Here is a 22,604-nt window from a genome sequence, read left to right on the forward strand (position 1 = left end):
TCCATATACTAAAGCAATAGCTACTCCAGCAGCTGAAATCACTAAAATGACCAACTAGATGAAGTGAGAAGTAGAACATGGAGCAGCTTTTGACAGTTAAAGGCAGCCATGGGAGTGGGCCTCCTTTGTGGTTCCCCCTATCTTCTGGAACATTCTCCCACAAAGACAAGATGGGTCCCCACTTGCTTGGCCTTCTGGAAATATCTGAAGACCCAGCTCTGCTGACTCACAGAGATACACAGAGCCATGGGACTGGTTAGTAGCTTGAAGGCCCTCACCTGCCTTTTAATTTTGAACTTTGAATATTTTATTCTTGTTTTAATCTGCTTTCTATTATAATATTTATATGGTTTCTAAATTTGATAAATATAAATATGTGCCCCTAGGCACAGGGATGTCAAACTCAACTTCATTGAAGGCCACATCAGGATTGGGTTTGACTTTGGAGGGCCGGGTGGGGATGTGGCCATGGTGGGCGTGACACAGGACTGCACATCCACAGACATGGTTTTATAAACTTATAAAAATAGGGAGGCATACATTTCTGTGATTTTGTTTTTTTTAATACTTACTTGATCTACTTGATCACCTTATGAGACCAGATCAAGAAACTGACTCCATAGGAAGACTAGAACTATAAATTATTGATATAGGCTATAGTAACAAAATCCTGCATGCCTGAAAGGTAAAATATTTTATTTTTCCTCCCTTTTATAACCTTCTTAGTCAAGGATGGGCTGCTGGACTACTCTGGAGGCCCCGTTTTGGGCATGGAAGGCCACCTGGACCACTGTGGAGCCCATGTTGGGCCTGGAAGGCCTCCTGGACCACTCTGGAGGCCCAATTTTGGCCCTGGAAAGCCTCCTGGACCACTCCAAAAGCCCCATTTTGGGCCTGGAAGGCCTCCTGGACAACTCCGGGGGCCAAAAATGGTTGCGGGGAGGCACGCGCCCCACACGCGCCCCATTTTTGCTAGCAGAGGCACCGCGGGCCGGTCCTTTGCTATTTCCAGATGGGCCCGGTGGGCCAGATCTAAGCATCCCATGGGCCGGATCCAGCCCATTAGGCCTTGAGTTTGATACCTCTGCCCCAGCATAATTGTGCAAATTAGAGTAATTATGTAATTCAGTTGCATCAGTTGCAACCTGAAGGAATGTAAATCTGGCTTTAGGAGAAAGGGGAAGAAATCAGCAAATTGTTAAGGGAGATACAGAAAAGATTATTCAGCACTGAGAATGAGAAAAGCATTCCTTCAGTGCTGTTCCCCCTGCCCTCTACATCTCTGTTTCCTAAACTGCTGCCAATATTGACGTACAATAAATTCCAGGATGCAAAAGATTCTTTGCTTCCTGCACATTGGACTTCGCACATTAGCTTGGCAAACTACCATCCAGTGGTAGTTGCCAAACAAAAACAGGACAGGGATCACTTTACGATGAATTTTGCAAAGTGCAGCAGCAGGATGTGACTATGGTACCGGAGTTGATATGAAGGAATGGCTTTGGAAATGAGAAAGGGATGAGTGAATCTTTAAAAAAGGACTGGTAGAAAAGATTACTCCATCGTGAAAAATAAAAAAGCATGAGAAAGAAACTCAAGATAAACCTACCTTGATTCTGTTTGGTATCAGATAGTGCAGATAAAAATTGGGGCAGGCTTTATTCTACCCTATAACAATAAAAACATTCCTAGACCTGCCATGCCTATTTCTTAACACATGGCATGACTCATGTGTATTGCATAATTTACATCTTTTGCATGATGGCAATATGATGCCTATGATTTTGTCTGAAAAAGAAAAATGGTATTGGCATTGCAGAAATGTTTTTTTATTTGGTTATTTTGAATTTGCAGAATTTACAAATTTGGAGACAAATACAGCCCCAGATTAACTACATAATTCAATTCTCTAAAAGACCATAACAGCTTCTTTTAATAAATTTTATTGTGAATCAAGTTTAGAAGAACTATCTTCTAATCCATTCCATTATGGAATTAGTTTTTTAAGCAGCAAACATTTCTTGAAGAACTAAAACTCCTGTCTTTAATTATTGTTTCATTACTGCTTGTTTTTTAATGGCAACCTCCCAAATAAAGTAAGATTTTTAAAAAAGGAAAGGAAAAAAGCAAAAAGCAAAATCTTTTTAAAACTTCCAAAACTATGCTTACGGGGAAGAAATAGTTCTGCAGTCACAAGATTTCTTTTAACAATGTTTAACATTTGGGGCCAAAGGGAACAACCACTGAGATACAAGTTCAGCAGTTATATGATGGGCTGCAGCAAGGATTTATAGTTGCAACATTGTGTCAACATTGTTAAAACAAATAATAAACATATGGTTCTTTCAAACACAGCTACAAACAAAAGAATTACAGGGTAGACAAACTGATACTGATCACTGTAGGGAACCTATAAATAATATAGCTGACCAATCATCCTATTCAGACTGTTTCTAACTCAGGAAAGAAAGAACATGGCTTGCTTTTTGATTTCCCTTGCACATTTTTTTTTTTACTTCCTGTGAAAGTCAATACTGAATTACCTACCTAAATTCATTCTGCATGTTTTCTATTTTTCCATCAAACTATTCTTTATATGTTTGCTTCATGCCTCATTTTTCAAAAGCTGGTTGAACTGTTGTAAGTAACACAAAGATAACTGAAAGTAATGAGATTATCTACTAGCTGTGATCCTTTTTGGTTTGTTTCATAGGCATGTTGTGGGTTAGTTCCTTATGGACATATTTCCAAATGCCTGGTAAGTATTGTGCTAAGAGCAATACTTTGACTTTCATTTTTAGATATAATAGACAAACAATGTTGGGTCACTGTTTCAGAGAAATTTCCTTACCAGATTCCTCAGCGTCTTCACCAATTGCAGAGCTCCTAAGTGTACTTGGAGAGGTCTTAAAATTCAGGAAAATACTCAGCTCATGTTGAATTATATAGCATAGCCCAACATCAGGAGTTGATCACAGGATATGTTTTATGACACTTTGTATTACATCATAAAATGCTTCATGATCATTTTTTGTGTCATAAAATGGTTTACACTATTTGACAAATTTCAATCCATGGGAGACCTGAGTCACAGATTTTGGATGCATTATGTAAATTAGCCCATTTGAGGTACCTTGATTTTGCCCTACAAGTGCACCATTTCGCATAGTTAAAGGTTACAGACACAAGTGTTTTAGTAGTACATAGATAGAAGTACCACAGCCACAGAAAATCCAAGCAAATTTAGCTAATTTTGGCTTTCAGATGGGAAAATAGCTAAAGGGAGCATGAGCTGATGTAAAATGTAAATACATAATAGAATGCTGGATCGTGACATTAACTAGAGTACCCAAAATATTGAAATCCCCATTTCTACACTAAATATGGGCCTCTCGTATTCCGTGACACATTTTGTTGAACGGTATTAAATGTTCATTTATTTTTGTATGCAATTATGCATTTCTGTTGAATTCCCCAACTTTTTAGAGCTTATTCTGACTGGGCAGGAAGAGTGCAAGGGGTCATTGTTCTGCCCAAGTGTAGTAATATGTGGGAATGACCTTGGAGGAAAAAAAAAACCCACAGACTAGAAAACTATAGTGTAAGTGGTATCTCAGTCCGCAGAAGCAGAGGGGGGGGCATGGGAAGTGTTTCAGAAGGGACCCTTTCTAGTTTTCTGGAGAGTGAAGGTAAAAAAGGAGAAGAGTTGAAAGATTCTCTTAATGTATACTTACAATAAAAATAGAGCTAATATTCATTGGTGCGCTTCTTTTCTGGCCTATCTCAAAGAGCTAATATCAATCTTGCAAGCCTCTCTCCTTTACTCTTACTCTCCAGAAAATGTTTCCCTCTGCTTCTGTGGATTGGGATAGCTTTTGCATGATGGTTGTCTAATCTGCAGCTCTTCTTCCTGTCTCCCAAGATCATTCCCACATACAATTGTACAAACTTTCTCCAGACATGGGAACATTTGCTATCTTTAAATTTTAGGATTATTATTCCTCACTAGTTGCTGTATTAGCAGCTGTGGCTACATAACTTGTATTTGCATCAATAGACCTTGCATAATAACATTAGGACCGCTTTATATTTTAGTGCTTTGATTCTGGGAACCTACTCCCTTGTACAGGTAGTCCCCGACTTACAACAGTTTGTTTGGTGTCTATTCGAAGTTACAACAGCACTGAAAAAGGGGACTTACATTTTTTACACTTACAACCGTTACAGGATCCCCATGATTACGTGATCAACATTTGGATGCTTGGATGATTCATATTTATGATAGTTGCAATGTCCTGGGATCATGTGATCAACTTTTGTGACCTTCTGACAAGCAAAGCCCATGGGGATGCTAGAACCAATTAAAATCCATATTATTAACAACTGCAGTGATTCACTTAACATCTGTGGCAAGAAAGGTCATAAAATGGGACTCACTTAACAAATGTTTCACAGCAACAGAAATTTTGGGCTCAACTGTGGTTGTAAGTTGAAAACTGCCTGTACATTTGGACACCCCAGTATTTGTAGATAGAAAAGAAATTCTCAAATAAAGGTAATGTTGGAATACTAATGAATCAATAATTAAATAGCAAACGTAAGATTTCCTGAATGGCTGTCAGATTCATAATATCCAAGCAAATAAAACCAGTGGGCTGCATTAACAAAAGCAATTGGTTCTTTGTACTTTGCATTTATCATACCCCATGTAGAGTAGCATTTCCAATTCTGGGCACTGCATTTTAAAAAGAACAACGAGAAGCTAGCGAGAGTTCAAAAGAGAGCTTCCAGGATGATAAGAAATCTAGATTCCAAAGGGGAATCAATCAAGTTGAAATTAAAAGAAAGGAGATCTAAGATGAACATTAGAAAGAATTTCCAGATGCCTTTTAAAGTGCCTTGACCAATAGTGAATTCCCTTTTCCTGGAGATTATCAGATAAGGGAGAACCACCTGTCAGAAATGTTTATTTCTGTATGGAACAGGAGGATGAACAAGATACCAAAAAACCCTGTACCTTTCATAACACGGTAATGTTTATTTTCTTGGGAGAAACTGTAGGAAAAATTAGCTTCTGCCACAATAAACCCATAATAAATAAATGTTTAGACAGCCTTTGATATCTCATACGTTATGTTAGGATCCCTTTAACCTACTTACCTTCATAGTAAGTCCAGTGAGGAAAGTAACCAGATAATGTCATGGGATTTTCACTTGAAGGTATATCATTGTTCTTTATTTGTCTTAAATTATCAACTTCCTGAGGATTGGTCAAAACTGACAGAGTTTCAGATGGAGAGGCATTTTTCCAGAAATCTTCGGTTCCTAAAGTTTCAATTTCCAGTCTCTGTTTTTTATCCAAGTAGATATCTTGGAGATCTGCATTCCAAATTGCTTTGAATGATGCCTTATGATCCTCTGGGAACTTAACTACTTTTGTGATTAACTTCCCATTAGCTAAACTATCCACTCCATCTGGTGTTGTATTTTGAGAACTGCAATTTATATGAAAAGACACTACTGACCGATGCATTTTTTGAGTATTAGTCTGAAGTTGATCAACAGGTACCAAAAGAGACTTGTCTACATAATATATTGTTTTTGGACACTGTTGGGAAATAGTGAGGTGAACACTTGACGTGAAAGAAAGAGGTGTCTGCTTCTTATGGGTGTTATCTGAAGGGATCATTCTCTTTGGGGGGTTAGAAATCCAGTCAGATTGCCTCTTGCAGCTCTGCAGACGAGACTCAGAATCTGTTATTTCATTGACACTTCGATTTTGGTCATTTGCTTGAGAATGCAAAGACTGGGAGAGTTTACGTAAGCCAGTTACACCTGAAGTGGGAACCGTTGTTATTAGCTGCTTATTTTCCTGGCACTCCAAGCAAGAAGGGTCAAAAGTATTTGCCTGAATGTTATTGTTTGAAGGTGGAACAACTCGCTTAGCAGTGATTGTAATGGAAGCAAAACCTTTCTTCTGGTTATGCCATGATTTCTCTTCTTTGCTATTAAATACATTGTCCTCTGAAGTTGTCTGAAATCCTAATTTTCTTGGAAGAAATATGAATGCTGTATTAATGTTGACTGAGTTATGATTAGCCAAAGATTGGTTCATGTGATAAACATCAGATTGGGTGATTACAGACTGCATAGGGAAAGCAGTCTTATTTTCTCTTGATTTATTTTCATCAATCGTTTGTGAAATGAGAATAGATGAAATCATTTTTGCATTTTGTAATGGAAAGGAGCCCTGCAGAGGAAAAGATCCAAATAAGTAACATGCTATAAACTGGAAACATAGAGGAAAAAATGTACATAGAAAAAAAAATACCTAGAAAAGAATTTTGATAAAATCTACACTAGTTTTACATTGTGCCTCGTTATATATTTCTTCCCCCAGTTCGTTTTATGTAATTTCTAAAACAGAAATGTGCAAAACCCACTTACAGAGGCCTATGAAAGGAAGAATGAAAATACAATTTTATGTGCAAATTACACATTTCATAGAACTGTTATTTTGAATGATTAATTGATCCGTTCAGTTGGATATGCAGCCCTGTGTTTGTTTAACAATGTAAATGCCAATAGTAACTGTCAATTGCAGATTATAATCTATACCACCCTGTGTTTTCATGCCGATGTACTGAAATATTAAAGCACTTTAAGCACTTACAGCTCCAAGTGCCTTACAAAATGAATTACGTACGTAGGTGGGCTGCTGTTTTCAATGCAGCATTTTTATGGAAGCTGGTTCAATGCAGTTGCATAAAAGCATCAAGAATGACTCGCAGAGGAAGAAAGAGATACAGTTCTTCTATTGTGCTTGTAAAAATATATAGATCCTTTACTGTTTATCACATTTATCGCACACAAATGATGAGCAGGGGGATATATGCCCCAAACCTTTTTAACATGATTTAAAATCAGTTTTCTAACTATGACAACCCCCGTGCTTGATCTAAACAAAGCAAATTACTTTAAAACTATTTTCTGTATTTTTCTATATTTTCATGAGCTGCACACATTTGTCCTGCAATGGAAAATAAAGTTAACTGGGTATAACATCAAATTTCATCCAACTAGGATTAATACAAACTCAAATTGAAGAATTCTTTTTATGGAGTATAAATTAAAATTTCTACAACAGCAATCCGAAAGGTGCCTTTTTCAAGAGGCAACTGGACTTTCTGTTTTTTCTTTGAAGACATTTCAATTCTCATCCAAGAAGCTTCTTCAGCTCTTGGATCAGAAGTGAAATGTCTCCACAGAAAAACCAGAAAGTCCAGTTGCCTTTTGAAAAAGCACCTTTGGGACAACCATGACCTGGATGACTGAGAATCTCCATAGCATGTCAGCCCCTGAGTCGCCAGCCATGCCGTGGCTGCCATTAGGGCGGGGAAGGAGAGCCGTCCACTCTTGGACTCCCAGAGGTCCAGAGGCCTACTACAGTATTTGGTGCAGTGGAAGGAGTACCCCCTGTCAGAAGCCTTGTGGGTGAGAAGCGAGGATGTAAGAGTATCCCGGTTGGTGAAATAGTTTCATCGACAAAACCCAGGCAAACCAGGCGGAGCGGGGGCTGCTACCCAGGAGATGTCTCATGATGTCCTTTGCCTTCAGGTGTCATCCCCGTGGTAGGGGGGCCACATGTCAGCCCCTGGGTTGCCTGCTGCGCCGGGGCTGCCATTCAGGCAGGGAAGGAGAGCTGCCAGCTGGGACGTGTGTCCACGCCTGCTGAAGACCACACCCGCCGAATGCCCGACAGATCGCAAGCTGCACAGCTGAGCTGCACATTTCATGCCATGGGCCCTCTGCTGAGCTCTGGGGAGGCCAAGCACATCCCCGAACAGCATGCCGCATCTACGGAGCCTGAAGGCAGCCAGATGGGCCATGGTCTTCATAAACAGCTGATGCGCGGCAGAACAGATGGGTGGTGGAGCACACGCAGGCACACCGGAAACAAGCATGGTGTGCCGGATGGAAAGCTCTGCAGCTGCAAGGACACTGGCAAAGTGGCGGCACGTGAAGAGTGGGAATTATATGGGGTGAGGCCCAGGGAGTGGAACTGCAGGGGTGGAGTAAAGGGTATTTAAGGGATGGAGGGTTAAACCACAGTAGTACTGACTTTTGTTTTCCTTATTTTTTGTCACTCTGTGCTGGGTTTCCAGATTGCCAGATAAAAAGTACTCAATTAACTTTCTTGTCTGCATTTCTTGTCTGCTAAATGCCGGAATGTGACATAGACATTTACAACAGCAACAGAGTCTATTATTAGAATACTAGCCTTTATTTAAATGTATATTGTACAGGTTGGTATGCTTATTTGTGCCATGCCAATTTTCAATTTCTGTTGGTCAGCTAGTACTAAATATTTATATATCCCCCCCAATCCAGAATTATACCATTAGACTCCGGACTAATCTAAGAACAAAGCAATAAAAAAAATTTTAAAAATGGGAAAATGAATTTTTAGGAGTCGTTCACTGTTTTCTATGAAGATTTAAAATTCAGCAATGCTTTGTTTAAAGTAATTGTGTGCCCTAGAATAAAATCTAGGTGAAAACTTTTTTGGTTCTTTTAAAATTACTTCAAATAAATGCTTCAGTTCCCATATAATACAGAACTTCTCTAATTTTTAAAGTAATCTAATGTTTTTCAAGCTTTGTCGAGAGTCATAAAAACATGCTGTTACTCTAAAGAATCCACCAATTAAAGATGATATGACACTCTTAGTTAGAACAATCTTTTGGAACAAAGTTTTGGATTGTTGGTAAGCAGATATGGAGATTTGATTGGCTATTTAATAGACTATCTAGTTCAATAGTTACAGGTAGTCCTTGACTTACAACAGTTCATTTAGTGACCGTTTGAAGTTACAATGGCACTGAAAAAAATGACATGATCGTTTTTCACACTTACTACCATTACAGCATCCCCATGATCATGTAATCAAAATTCAGGTGCTTGGCAACAGACTCATATTTATGACGGTTGCATGTCCCAGTGTCATGTGATCACCTTTTGTGACCATCTGATAAGCAAAGCCAATGGAGCAGCGAGATTCACTTAACAGTTATGTTATGAACAACTGTTTTGATTCACTTAACAACTGTGGCAAGAATGTTGCAAAATGGGGCAAAATTCACTTAACAGTCTTGCTTAGCAACAGAAGTTTTGGGTTCAGAAAATAACTTAGCTAACACATGAACAGAGCACCATAGCACCACCATTAAACATACAAGTGTGAAAACCATAGAATTACATAAAGTTATAAGAAAAAGGCCAAATAAAATGAAATATCAATGTGTGCCAAGTACAGATTATAAAATATTGACTGTTGGATTAATCATAAATTTGCTGGAGAATAATCAACATCAAAATTGGTTGCAAAGAATTTTTTTGAATAAGAAATCTTAGAATGAGAATACACTTTTGTTCTATGTAACAGCCAGATAGTGAGGAAAAAATGGAATAATCCTCATGTTAAATTATACAGCTCCAGTTTTCTCCCATATAGTACAATCCAGTGAAAAAATGAGGTCAGCCCAATTTACTCTGTTAGGACTTATTCTTGAGAATTCCTCAGTGGGTTATGCCCAGGGGCTATGATCCCTAGAGAACTAAAGTGAGAAAAAACATATTCAAGAGGGGATTTATTTGTCCTTCATGAATGTTATCATCTTTTCCTTAGCAAATTGTAGAGATTATTCTAAACTTACTTGTTCAAAGAAATCAGCATAAAATACATTTAAAAGTGATGCAGTGCAATCAAGGAAAGAGACATGTGGGAAAAGGCAGCAGCAAATCCTGCTGCGTACGCGTAGAGGTATGCACCTGTATAAGAAGGCTCATTGGTTATGAGTTCATTGTGATTTTTTTTTCTGTTACCCAGTATGGACAAGAAATGTCATTATGGGATAGCAAACTTTTAAAAGTTGCAACAACACTGCTTTCCAAAGCAAGCAGGATTCCTTATGGGGAAAAAAAATTAGAATTCTGCAAAGTTAACCAACATGGAAGGCAGATTGCTTAATCTGATTGTCCTGCAATAAAAATGTGATTGCAATAAAAATCTGATTGTCCTGCAATAAAAATGTAATAATTCAGGTTGTCAAATTATTTCCCATTTGTTCATTATTAACCATTGTTAACCATGTGTCTGAAATAGGCTAATCTGAGCTTGGTCATGTATCAGGTGAGAACTCTGGATTGATTTGTTCAATGATCCAACAGTTTTCTTGCCTGTCCACTGTATTCTAAGGAATCTCCTCCAACATCAAAGTTCAAAGGCACCAATACTTTTCCTAGTCTGCTTATTTACCTTAACTTGGAACTGGCACATGAACAGCTTACTGTTCTGTTTCACAGTCATCACTTACCCATGGCTTTGAATTCAGTTTCTCCATCTCCTTTTAGCAGTAATAAAGTCAATTTTATTTGTATATACTTGTGATTGTCATGTACAGAGGAATTATTTTATATTCTATACCCAGGACATGTATGTGTCACTGTACAGGTAGCTTCTAACACTTTTCCCATTTAAGAAAAGAAACATGGAGCCTCTTAAAAATAGAGCCACTATACAGGTTTACCACCTGCTTGCAGAATAGCACAAGGTTGTCACAAAGCTACCTCTGTAAAAAAGCTGAATTTTGCATCACATCAGCCAGATACCTGTCTCTCAAGCTTAAAAATCAGAAAGGTTAAGCTGGGTGCTGCTGGGGCCTGAAGGAACAGGCTGAGTAACAGGCCGAGTCCCACGAATCTCAGTGTGGTTGAGTGGCTGAGTGTGAAGTAGGCCCAAAGCCTGCCAGCTGCAACAGCCTTGTGTGTGGCGGTAACTTTTGTAATTAGCTTGAGGCTCCTTAGGTGGCTGAGTGGCTGGGTGAGAAGCAAGCCCAAAGCCTAAGGAACGGGGGGGGGGACTGAAGCAGGCCCAAGGCCTGTGGGGACCTCGAGGGGTGAGAAACAGAGCATGGGGTGCCTCAGGGGGTAGAGGAGGACTTGGGAAACCAGGGGCAGGGAAGCCTGGATCTATTCTAGGTCTCCCAGGGTCTGCCCTACCCCTGAGATAGTCTGTGCTTTGCTTAATTATCAATACAGTCACTTAATGTCTGCATTGGGGAGAGTGGAGTTTGGAGTCATTAAGTGAGGTGACCACGCAGGTGCCTCACTTAATAACCATCATGTAACCATAATGGGCAGGCTCTATTATGGCCATAACTTGAGGACTACCTGTATACAGCCCAACCCTGCTAGATTTCAGGAAAGCAATTAAAAGTTTATTTTCCCAACAGACCATGAAGGTCGGCATGTTATAATTTTTCCCCTTCTTCTAGTTTAGAATTTTATTTGAGTTTTTTAATTGTCACTGGTGTGTGTATGTGTAGGATGATGTGCTTAGGTATTTTTAAACTTTAGTTATCAAATAGAATATGTAAATGGTCAGAAGCAGGAATAATTGGAATGGCATATAAGCCCAGAAGGCACATATACAAATAATGCATTACTTACAAGAAGTTTCAGTGATTAACCCACATCACAAAATGTTTTTATGCACCCATAGATGTACAATTCATACTGAGATCTAATGTTGGAAGTAAAGAATTCCCAGCACAGTAAAATAATCCAGAGTGGCAGTGGCAGTGGCAAAACTTTGAATTGCCATGGGTTGCTCTTTTTGGGGGGTTGATGTGCCATCTATGTGGCCCATAATAAGACCCAGTACTACCATGCTGCAAGATGACAACAGACTTATAGACAGAATTTATAAGGTAGCAGTAAAAGTAAGAGAATAGTTTCAGTCTCTGTACTATGCAGTTATTGAATCAACATCATGCAGAAATGGCCCATTGCTATCATCTTCTCTATCTTACTCAGAACACAATCTTATTAGCAATGACCTCAGCAAGTAACAACATAGAACTAATTTCATCCTGGCTCAAAAACAAATCGGGCCTAGTTAAAACATAAATGGGAATTCCAGGACCACAGGCTAGATTGGAAAGTATATTTTCTCTCTCTCTCCAATTCCTGGAAGAAGGCAGTGGCAACCTATTTTGTACTTTTGCCAAGAAAATTGTGTGGATGTTTTACTGTCCCATCAATACCTCCTCTGAGATTGCCAGCAAATCACTGCTTCAAAACTCACACACTCAGCACCAGGTAAGAAAATGAGTAAATAAAACAAATTTTGCCATTCAGCTTTGACTCTTAGAAATTATTACTTGAAGAACACAAGAGTAAAAAGCTGATATCCTATCCTATCCACCCACGTTTGTCCCCGCATGTTTAGTTATTTTATTTTGTCCAATATTTATACTGCCTGCTGTCTGTCAGCGGTTTTTACAATAAACAATAGTTTTGGCCATTAGGTTAAGAGTGGGCCCATAAAGATTTCCACCCTGAAAGGCTTTGAGACAAAAAAGAGAACAACAGAATCATGATAGGATAATCCCTCACTGCTTGGTAGCTTTAAAAAAAGTTGCCCTGCTACAAATTATTTCATGGGAGTAATGTTTTAAAGCCACTACTCCCAGTTTTGAGGGAATAAGCTTGTCCTAGCAGCTTGCATGTGAGCAGTAATAAAAATAAGATGGTGTGGGGAGGAAAAAAAATCCAGTAAACTATGGTAATAGCACTTTTAATCTTCTTCCTCTCCTTATAATAGTCTGTAGAGATTCTCAGTCATCCAGGTTGTGGTTGTCCCGAAGGTGCTTTTTCAGGAGGCAACTGGACTTTCTCGTTTTTATTTTTGAAGACGTTTCCCTTCTCATCCAAGAAGCTTCTTTAGCTCTGACAGGATAGTGGGAATGGAAGGATTTTTATTCCTTGCAGGCAGCTGGTCATTTGCATCCTTTTAGAGGGTCATTGAAGCACTCCCCACTATTTTGTCAGAGCTGAAGAAGCTTCTTGGATGAGAAGCGAAAGGTCTTCAAAAGAAAAAACAAGGAAGTCCAGTTGCCTCCTGAAAAAGCACCTTTCGGACATCCATGACTCATGGATGACTGAGAAACTCTACAGACCTTTAGCTATACAATTTGGGATGAACACCCTTTGAATGGTGTGAGAGTAGGAATGGATTTCCAGATGAAAAATTGCAGACTACAGGAACCAGCTGCACTATTCAGGTGACCCTGAGGTCACAGATAAACTGTCCTCAGGGCACTTGGTGTCCTCACCAAGTGCTTCAATGACCCTCTAAAAGGATGCAAATGACCAGCTGTCTACAAGGAATATAAAACTTCCATTCCCCACTATCCAGTCAGAGCTGAAGAAGTTTCTTGGATGAGAAGCAAAACATCTTCAAAAGAAAAAACAAGGAAGTCCAGTTGTCTCCTGAAAAAGCACCTTTGAGTCTCCTTATAATAGTCTCTATGAAAGGAGAAAAGACCCATCTACACATGAAGAAGCAGTGCTGGTTTGTTTCTCCTCTGTTGTTTCATTGGTTCTGTTGGCTCCTATTACTTCTGTGCGGAGAGGAGAGGCCTAATACCACCAGGTGGATTTTATGCACTTTTTATTATACTATTATAGGAGTTTTATTACACTATATAGTATCATATAGGCCTCTATAGTGTATAATGACATAGTCTTTTATCCTGCATAATACAGGTTCTTGGCCATGGGACTCAGCTTTAAAATTACATCACAAAAAGCCTTGAGAAGTTAGTAACATTCTAAGGTCAAATAAAATATTTGGCATTTATCAGGTGAACTACAGCAACTTCTATGAAATATGGTAAGCCCCATGGACTTATGTTTTCTGAAATGTAATCCATATTCTGAAAAAAACCCTGCCAAGTCTCCGAACATCTAACCTTGGACCAAGAATGCTTTTCAAGAAAGCATTTTTCTTTAAAGATGCATAAGACTTTTCTAAGAATATGAATTAACAAATACATTGCAAACAATAGTAATATCTTAGCCATCAATTTATATGACTTTTCTGCTAATTAAGTGAATTTTGAATAAACACAAAGCAAAGAGCAACATGCTATAGACATATAAATATCAATTTTCAAAATATCCTTGTATACCATTCACTAATTAGAAGATTGAATTGAAACAGCATTTTGTACCTGTGTCAAAGTTGATTCTTTATTTGTTGCTTTATTAAATTGAATAACTTTGCATTTTCTCCCATTTTTAACTCCATAGCAATTTTCTCTTATCTCTAGAGAAAAGGGTAAAAAATAAAAGGTTACTTACCATCAGATGATCATACAGTAAAATAAAGTTCATTTATATACATCAAAGAACCACTATTAAAGATGTCAGGGCCTAAAACATTAAATATTATCTTTGTTTACTAATACAATAATTAGAAATGAAAGCAAATGTGCTTTCTATCAAATTAATCTGCAATTTTGTATGAGTTTCCTGAGATAAATGGGAGCAGTTTAACCTTGGGGAAACTTCAACTCACATTCCTATCCTTAAAACTTGTTAAAACTTAAGTGAAAGAAATTCAGCAACACCCAGTCTCTAATAGCATTACCAATGGCTTCCTGCAGCCTTTTGTAAGGTCAGGATGATCAGTTGCAGCTTTCAATTTTAAATCTTACCCATCCCAGACATTAAAGTCAAAAGTGGCAATCATCACACCACGTCAACAGGCATAATAAAGGGAAGGGGAGAAACTGTGCTTAAGCACCACAGAAAGGGTCAAATTCACAAGAAAGCTATCCTTAGAAGAATAATCTTCAGGCAGAGGGAACCATGTTTTTCAGCTGAGGTGGGTTGTCCTCAGTTGTCTGCACTTTATCTTATTCAGCTGTCCTCAATAGCGTCTTCTATATACTTATCAGCTATCGTCCAGTTTGTAAGACTTTTTTTTGTGTGTTTGTGTAAATAAAATTATTTGTCTTATTAGATAAATACAGTACTTTTAAAAGTCTGAGATATAGATTAAATTTAAAAATAAATTAAATTAAAGTATAAGAAAATTACTATGGGAAGTGATGCTACACATAATGTTTATACACTTTATACATTATTTTCTGCAAAGTACAAAAAGCTAAACAATTTACCTTATCAATTTATCACTTTTTTTGTCGTCGTTCCCCTAAAACAACTTATTAATGTCTTGAAACTGCAAATATTTAAGGATAGTGGCCAATACTCCAAGAGATAACATTTATTTTTCAGATTGTAATGTAGTTTTAAACAGTTTGTGTCAGCAACAAGGTTGCATGCATATAGGTTTCTAACTGTGTGCTCTGACCACTACTTTTTGACACTATCCTCCATGGACATTACCAGTTTATATGTCTTCTACATAAGTTAAACAAGAAAATAAAACAAGACAAAAAGTCTTACCATAAACAAATGTCATGGATCAGATTTCACTAAAGATTTAGATGCCATACAAGATAAATAATTCGTGCTTTCAAAGGAAGCTGGGTTCCCTGTTAACAGTCTTAAACTTTCTAAGCAGGCAAAACTGATTTTTACACTTTTACTACAATGCCAGAAATTGCCTAACAGAAGATGGAATGTTTATATGTTACCATGACACTTGTGATACCATTCTATCCTGAACAACAAGGAACCATCATTTTGTGTTGATTTATGTCAGGAAACTTTTAAAGCAGATGATCCTCCAAGTATGGAAATAAAACTAAAACAGAACCGATATCTGACTTATCTTTTCCTTCAGGACCAAAACATTTAGTAGATTAACATATTAATTGAATTAATTAGTAGATTAAGGTTATATCATAAATTAATGTAATACCCTATAACTTTATCAATATTTAGGATTAAATGCCATTATTTCCAAATAATTATATAAAGAATTGCATGGCAAGGTAAGTCTAATGATGGTGATCAGTGCTTTACTTTTGATTTAAGCTCCCTTAAAATGTTTCCACATAGACTTGCCTTTGGAAAGTATTCTAAAGCTTCAAATAGCGAATAATACTACTGACTTGTAAAGTTCTAGATAGCACAAAGTACCACACTGATTATGTAAATAACCCCATGAACAGGTTTCAGTATGCATTAATGAAGATCATTTGCTAGTTAGCTAAGAAAATGGAGCCTATTTCAGCTATCGTTTGCTTAACATATCTGCAAAGGTCATACATTTGAGGACTGGTTGCACAGTTACTTTTTCATCACCAGCTTAACTGTGAGGCTGTAAACAAGGCAGTGGTTAACAAAAACCTGAAAAGGGGATTTCTTGCCAAGGTTTTGCCATCTAGAATTAGGGGTGCAACTCTTTCTCAAAGTTGGGACTGGTATTCCCCTTCAATGCATTTTTTCTCTCTTACTATTTTTGTAGTAAGAAAGAAGCAATGAAATATGAGCTTTAAATACGGAAATGTCTGGCTCAAATTTTGTTTCATTCTGAAACTCACTAGAAACTCACGAGAATCTGACACAGTTTTTTTCACATAAAGCAGTCCTCTTTATTTAAGATGAATGTTTCTTTACAAATACTATAATATATATTTTAATAATGAGCAATTTATTACAAACTCTACAATACCTAGTAAAAATAAATAAACATTTATTTTTCATGGTTGCATTTGTAATTCTTAATATGGTTACTACTCTTTTTTACTCAGTCCTTAAATTATTCAGAAAATAGTGTAATCTTGATTAACCTAAAATTAAATATAACATGGAGCATGTTGGATTTCAAGGAAGAAATGGGTTACTTGTTCAGTAGCAAAATTTAGTAATTCTCTAGCTCATAGGAAATAGGGATGAACCAGAAGTTATACAAAAAAAAGAAGCTTTGTTGCCTTTTGTTCATTTCAAGAAAAGATAACTAAAAGAATACAATGAACAAGGAAAACAAGGAGTAATGCTTATTCCTTTTGTCATCAGTTGTTTCTCCTATTTCTGTCATTCTGCAAGCGACTTTTTAAAGAAGAAAATGTACATGAGGAAAAAGATTTTAAGGTTGGATAAGTCTGTTTAGCTTACTATAAAATACATTCTTTTCAGACAAAGGTTTATTCTTCCCCTTTGCACATGAGTTTATAAATCTTTTTTTTAAAGCCGGCATAAAATTAATATTTGTTCAAGTATGTAGTTTTCCATCCATATTCTGTTTTTTGGGGAAAAAATGCTTCCATGAGATATGGTTTTGTGTGCACAGACATTTTCCTAACACATACTTTTGCTACCCTGTTTCTTGTATCGAGTTCTGTGTTGCCAAATTCAGAGATATGTTAAATAATAAAAAGTAATTATGTTCTGATTTAGCTACCGGGAAAGTATGCCTTAGGTTACTTTGTAATAAAGGGCAATGCAAACAAAGATTGCCTTCTGCACTGATTTATATCCATTTTATATTCCAAAAATATTTTTTTAAGTAAAAATGAATACAGCTGCAGAGAAGAGTATAATAAATAGTTTGGACCCAAAGACTTGCAGAATAGGATACATTATGATGATCTATTACAGACTGCTATCCCACACATATTAAGACAGTGAGGGTGAAGGTTTGTTCTCCGAGCTTGTGGGCTAGTTTCTGAACATTTCATTACCAGGCTGGTAATGAAATGTTCAGAAACCAACCCAGAAGCTTGTAGAATGAACCTTCACCCTCATCCTACACCCGAGCTGCAGATATTCACCACTATTGCAAATATTAAGACAGTACTGAGTGTTGCCATATAACGGTAAAGGTTTCAAACCTTGTCCAATTGTTTCTGACTCTAGGGAGCAGTGCTCATCTCTGTTTCTTGGCTGAGAGAGCCAGCGTTGTCTGAAGACATTTTCTGTGATCATGTGGCCAACATCACTTTATTTCTTTCTTTCTTTTTTTTAAGTTTTCTTTTTTTTCTTTTTTTTCCTCCAATTTTTATTTATAAGTATAAACTAAACAGAACAATGAAACGTACAAAACATAAAAACATATAAACATCCATTTCAATACATGTCCAGTTTGTCGCAACTATAATATACATTTCTCTTTGCATTTTGACTCTTCCTTATTTGGTCATTCCCTTTTATCTATCTAATATTGATCTTTGTTGACCTATGTCTGTTCTTTGTTTCCATCATATTATATTTGGTCATTTTATTTACTTCCTATTGCTTCATCTCTTTCCTATCTTTCAGCCAACTATACCACTTTTCCCATACTAAATAAAAGTCATGTTCTTCCCTATTTTGTAATTCCTTTGTGAGTCTATCTAATTCCGCACATTCCATAATTTTATTGATTACTTTATCTGGTGTTGGTATATCACTACTCTTCCAGTGTTGCACGTATAGTATTCGTGCTGCTGTTATCATATGTATAATTAAATAGATTGTTTCTTTTTCATAGTATCCATTCACTATGCCTAATAAGAAGCTTTCTGGTCTTAGTTCTATCTTTTGGTGTGTTATTTCCTCTATTTGTATTTTGATCCTTTGCCAATATTGTTTTGCCATTGGGCAGGTCCACCACATATGGTAATAGGTGCCTTTGTGGTGGTTGCATTTCCAACATGTTGATGGCGTGCCGGGGAACATTCTTGCCCATCTGGCTGGTGGCAAGTGCCACCTATAAAACATTTTATAGAGATTTTCTTTATAGGATATAGACATTGTCATTTTATAATTTATTTTCCATAGTTTTTCCCATTTGTCTAATTGAATACTATAACCAAAATTTTTTGCCCAGGTTATCATATTTTCTTTCACTATCTCTTCTTCTAATTTATATCCTCATAAGTAATTGTAAATTTTTTTGATCAGTTTGTCCTGTGTCCCTTGCAAAATTTTATCTAATTCTGTTTGACCTTTTTGAAATTCAAATTGAGCCAAATCTTTATTGTATCTTGATTTTATTTGTATATACGGTCACCAGTCAATGTCTGTACCCATCTCTTTTAATTCTTGCCTCGTTCTTAGTTCCCCCTGATTGTTTAACAGATCTTTATAAGTTTTCATTTTCTATAGTCCATGGCATTTGGATAGATCTGGGCTTCCATCGTTGACAACCACTCCGGGATTTTGTAATAATGTGCCTTTTTAATACCCTGCCATGTTTGGTGTGTCTGATTGTATGTCTCTGAAAATATTCATGCCTTTTGTCTGTGTCCTCCCATGTGGCCAACATCACTATATTTCAAAGGCGCACAGAACGCTGTTACCTTCCCACTGAAGTGGTACCTATTAATCTACTCACATTCACATGTTTTCGAACTGGTAGGCAGGAGCTGGGGCAGGAATGGGAGCTCATCCCGTTGTACAATGCTTAGATCTCAAATCCAGGTGAAGGAATGAATGATGGAGTGAATTATTGAATATATTCACATGACAGAACCGACCATTATTTTTCTTTGCAACATACTTATTTGTATTTATTTATGCAATTTTTACTAGTTTTTACAAGTAACTCAAGATGATAAACATACCCAATACTCCTTGCTCCTACTATGTTCCTCACAACAACCCTGTGAACTTTACTTTCAAGATGCAATACAAAATTGTAGATTGATTTTGTAAGTATAAACAAACCACAGTTGTGTGGCAGGAAAATAAATAGTAAGCCTAATAGTAAGAGGTTGTACCTATCATTAATTTCAGCAGAAGATGACTTGTAACTTTTTTTTATAAATTGAATTTTACATTTAGATTTAAAGAGGGCAGAAAAACTTAGCATTAAATCTTAAATACTAAATTGTATTTTTATTTCCTTGGTGAAAAAAGTAATCACTTTTGTATATGTATTTATATGTACACGCATAGCACAATGCAGAGACAAGATTCATAAAGTAATAATGGAAGCAGCAAATACAAAATCATACCTGGTTCATTATCTGCAAATATAATCAAAATAAATAAATGTAGTGAAAATGTTTATGTATTCTTTCTATGGACAGAATAGGCTAGGCAGCCACTCTAGTTTATTCAAGAAATCAGAAACCTGTTGCTTAGCAACAAAAAGCCCTCACAATTGTGTATTCTCTCCCATATGCAAGAGGAGAGAGAGGGGGAAGGGAGGGAAGAAGGGAGGGAATGGGAGAGAGGGAGAGAGAGAGAGAGAGAGAAAGAGAGAGCTGATGAAGTCAGAAGCTACTATCATGTAAAGACACTGAGTATTTGTAATGTAATTAGCTTCTCTTCTACACAGAATCCAAGGAGGGAAGTGTAAATTTTGGGGAGCTAGTAATCCAGAAGGGACCAATCCAAGCCATAACCCTATTAACATATAGAACACAACTGAGACTAAATTAGATTGTATAGGGCAATTTATTTTCAATTTCACAGAAATTAATTCATAAATCCTTTTCATTGAGTTTCATACCAATTTATTTTTTTAAGAATGTCAAGTTGTATTTTTAAAATATTTTTTCATAATGTCCACCATAATACATTTGTACTGACAATGACTATCACATAATTTGAAGCTGGGTGACTTTATATAAATACACTTTCAAGTATGAACCCAGTTAATTCACTGCTGAATGCAGACCAACTCTTCAATCATCTCTAAATTTTTGCAGATCTTTGTTGAGCATATTTTTGGAAATTTATTCTATTTATCATCTGAATAAAGAGATTTGTTGGAATGGGAAGGGAAGGGAAGGGAAGGGAAGGGAAGGGAAGGGAAGGGAAGGGAAGGGAATACAAGAACAAATAACATTCAAAACATGGATTAGGGGATCAGCTGTTTTCTGATCAGATGCAAGAGCAATAAACAGATGCAAAATAAAAGGTATTTATGAATGTTCAGGACTATATTTACATACCCTAAATATAGCAGTGCCACAGTTTTTTGAGACTTTCTTGTGAAATATTTCATAGAAAAACAAGTTAAAAGCCTAAATCTCTTATCAGATTTATTAAATTAAACTTTAAAAATTGGTTATACCTAATTCTTTGTCATTAGATCACTCTTTACTGCAAACACACATTAACTCATTTGTACTGAGATGGAATAGAAAATATTTCCATCAAAGAGATTTGTTTGAACTGGAAGCCAAGACACATTGGCGTAAGAAGGGGAAGGATTACTGTCCCTTTTCATAGATTTATGCAAATTAGAACATTCATATGATTGAATAGAGCAGCCAGGCATTTCATGGGATATAGTACATTACTATTGTTATTAGCGCATGGCGTTGTTATATTAGACAGGAGACCACAATGCTTATTGCAGAGTAGTAGTTTGGCTGCCATTTCATCAGTTCTGTTGTAGGACATGCTTGGGCACTTCTCAAGGTGCACCTCAGAAGGGCGAGCTGGCTTTGCACCAGAAAGAAAGATAAGCGGCTTTTCCTGAAGCATCATCCTAGGCTTCCTCCCTTCTCCAGAGCCACCTCATAAATGGGCGCTGCAACCAGGAAGGTTCAGAGCGGCAGAAATCTGACTGTCTGCACAGAGCATCAAATCTTTTCCCCACCGAAGTGCTACCTATTTATCTACTTGCATAGAACATACTTTCAAACTGCTAGGTGGGCAGAAATTGAGGTGAGTGATCTCACACCAACATGCAGCGCTAAATTCGAATCATTGGAGCAGAGACCATCTCCAGCTTCATTAAGCCACTGAGTCATGTCACCTCTATAGTACTTTATGAGCCTAGATTGAGATTTTGTATTTGGCATATTTTTTCTATTATTTTTATATGGATATTACTGTTTTTCTGCTTGTTAGCTACCCAGGCCACTAGATGTAACTATGAGATAAGGAATGTTGTTTATTTTAGGGAATTCCTTTCTTTCACTTCCTGGTATATGTTCCCAGTTTATCAGCATTCCTTAAACTTCTAAATGTCCTTATGGCTGAGCTGACAGTTTTGGTTTCTCTGGCAAAATGTTTTTGTAATGATACTGTTGTTGCCCTACAACCAGTGCTTTATTTTGCCTAGTAAGATGTATTTGGTTTACTTTGGTTACTTTTAACTTTGCCCTCAAATTCACCTTCAAGATACAGAATGCAGATAACTCAACAATAAAAGTTCAGTTTTATTTGGCCATTAGACCATTTGGCATCTAATTTTTAGTGAAGTGTCCAGATTTATGGATTTGTTACTAACTTCTATATTTTAATTAAAATGTCAGGCATTCTATCATGGAGTAGGACTAATTATATCAGCTACCTACCTTTTTCAGTGAAATATCAACTGAATTTCAATGTTTACAATTAAAAGCTTTATGCAAAGATGTAGGGCTATATATCAGTAAATTAACATTCATAATACAGTAAATGTATAGATGGATGAATATCAGTTTTGACTCATATTTGTAGGGCTTTGAACTGGTTTGACTTTATTCATTCTTTTTAAGTATTTTTATTGAAAATTTTGACTACAATAGCAAAAGCAAATACAAACTAAACTCAGAGGTAAAAAAGAGAGAAAGAAGAAATAAAAATTGGGAGAAAAGAAAAAAGTTACAGAATTGATAAATTGATAAACTATGAAGTTCAGCATCCTAGTCTAAGGGGAAGGAAATGGGGGAAGTACAACAGAAGAAAAAATTCTTAAGATTTTTCTGGTGTCCTTCTATGTGCAGACTCTTCTTCATTATTCTTCATTTTATAGGCATTCTCTCCTCTGCTTTTTTTAAAGGTTTTGATGCTACTGTTTTCATATCTTGGCCCATCCATCTCAGAAGGTCTTTATCCCATATAAATTTATTTGTATTCTT

The 22,604-nt window shown here is 36.8% G+C and overlaps 1 protein-coding gene across 3 annotated transcripts in view; it reads right to left on the reverse strand.

Moving 5' to 3' along the window:
• Window positions 1-22,604, reverse strand: part of C6H10orf90 (chromosome 6 C10orf90 homolog) — a 95,056-nt gene that overhangs the window by 55,099 nt on the left and 17,353 nt on the right. The window contains exons 1-3 of one of the 3 annotated variants that reach the window (XM_034436444.3): window positions 15,319-15,496; window positions 14,079-14,173; window positions 5,161-6,250 (exon numbers count right to left, since the gene is read on the reverse strand). In XM_034436444.3, the coding sequence (XP_034292335.2) occupies window positions 5,161-6,250; window positions 14,079-14,173; window positions 15,319-15,334 (1,201 nt within the window). In that variant the 5' untranslated portion in view covers window positions 15,335-15,496. Of the gene's footprint in view, window positions 1-5,160; window positions 6,251-14,078; window positions 14,174-15,318; window positions 15,497-22,604 lie in introns of those variants that run through there. The other 2 variants (XM_034436443.3, XM_087871633.1) reach the window with 2 other exon arrangements.

This window comes from Pantherophis guttatus, chromosome 6 (assembly GCF_059756535.1).
Source record: "Pantherophis guttatus breed Tessera chromosome 6, ASM5975653v1, whole genome shotgun sequence".
Lineage (NCBI taxonomy): Eukaryota > Metazoa > Chordata > Lepidosauria > Squamata > Colubridae > Pantherophis > Pantherophis guttatus.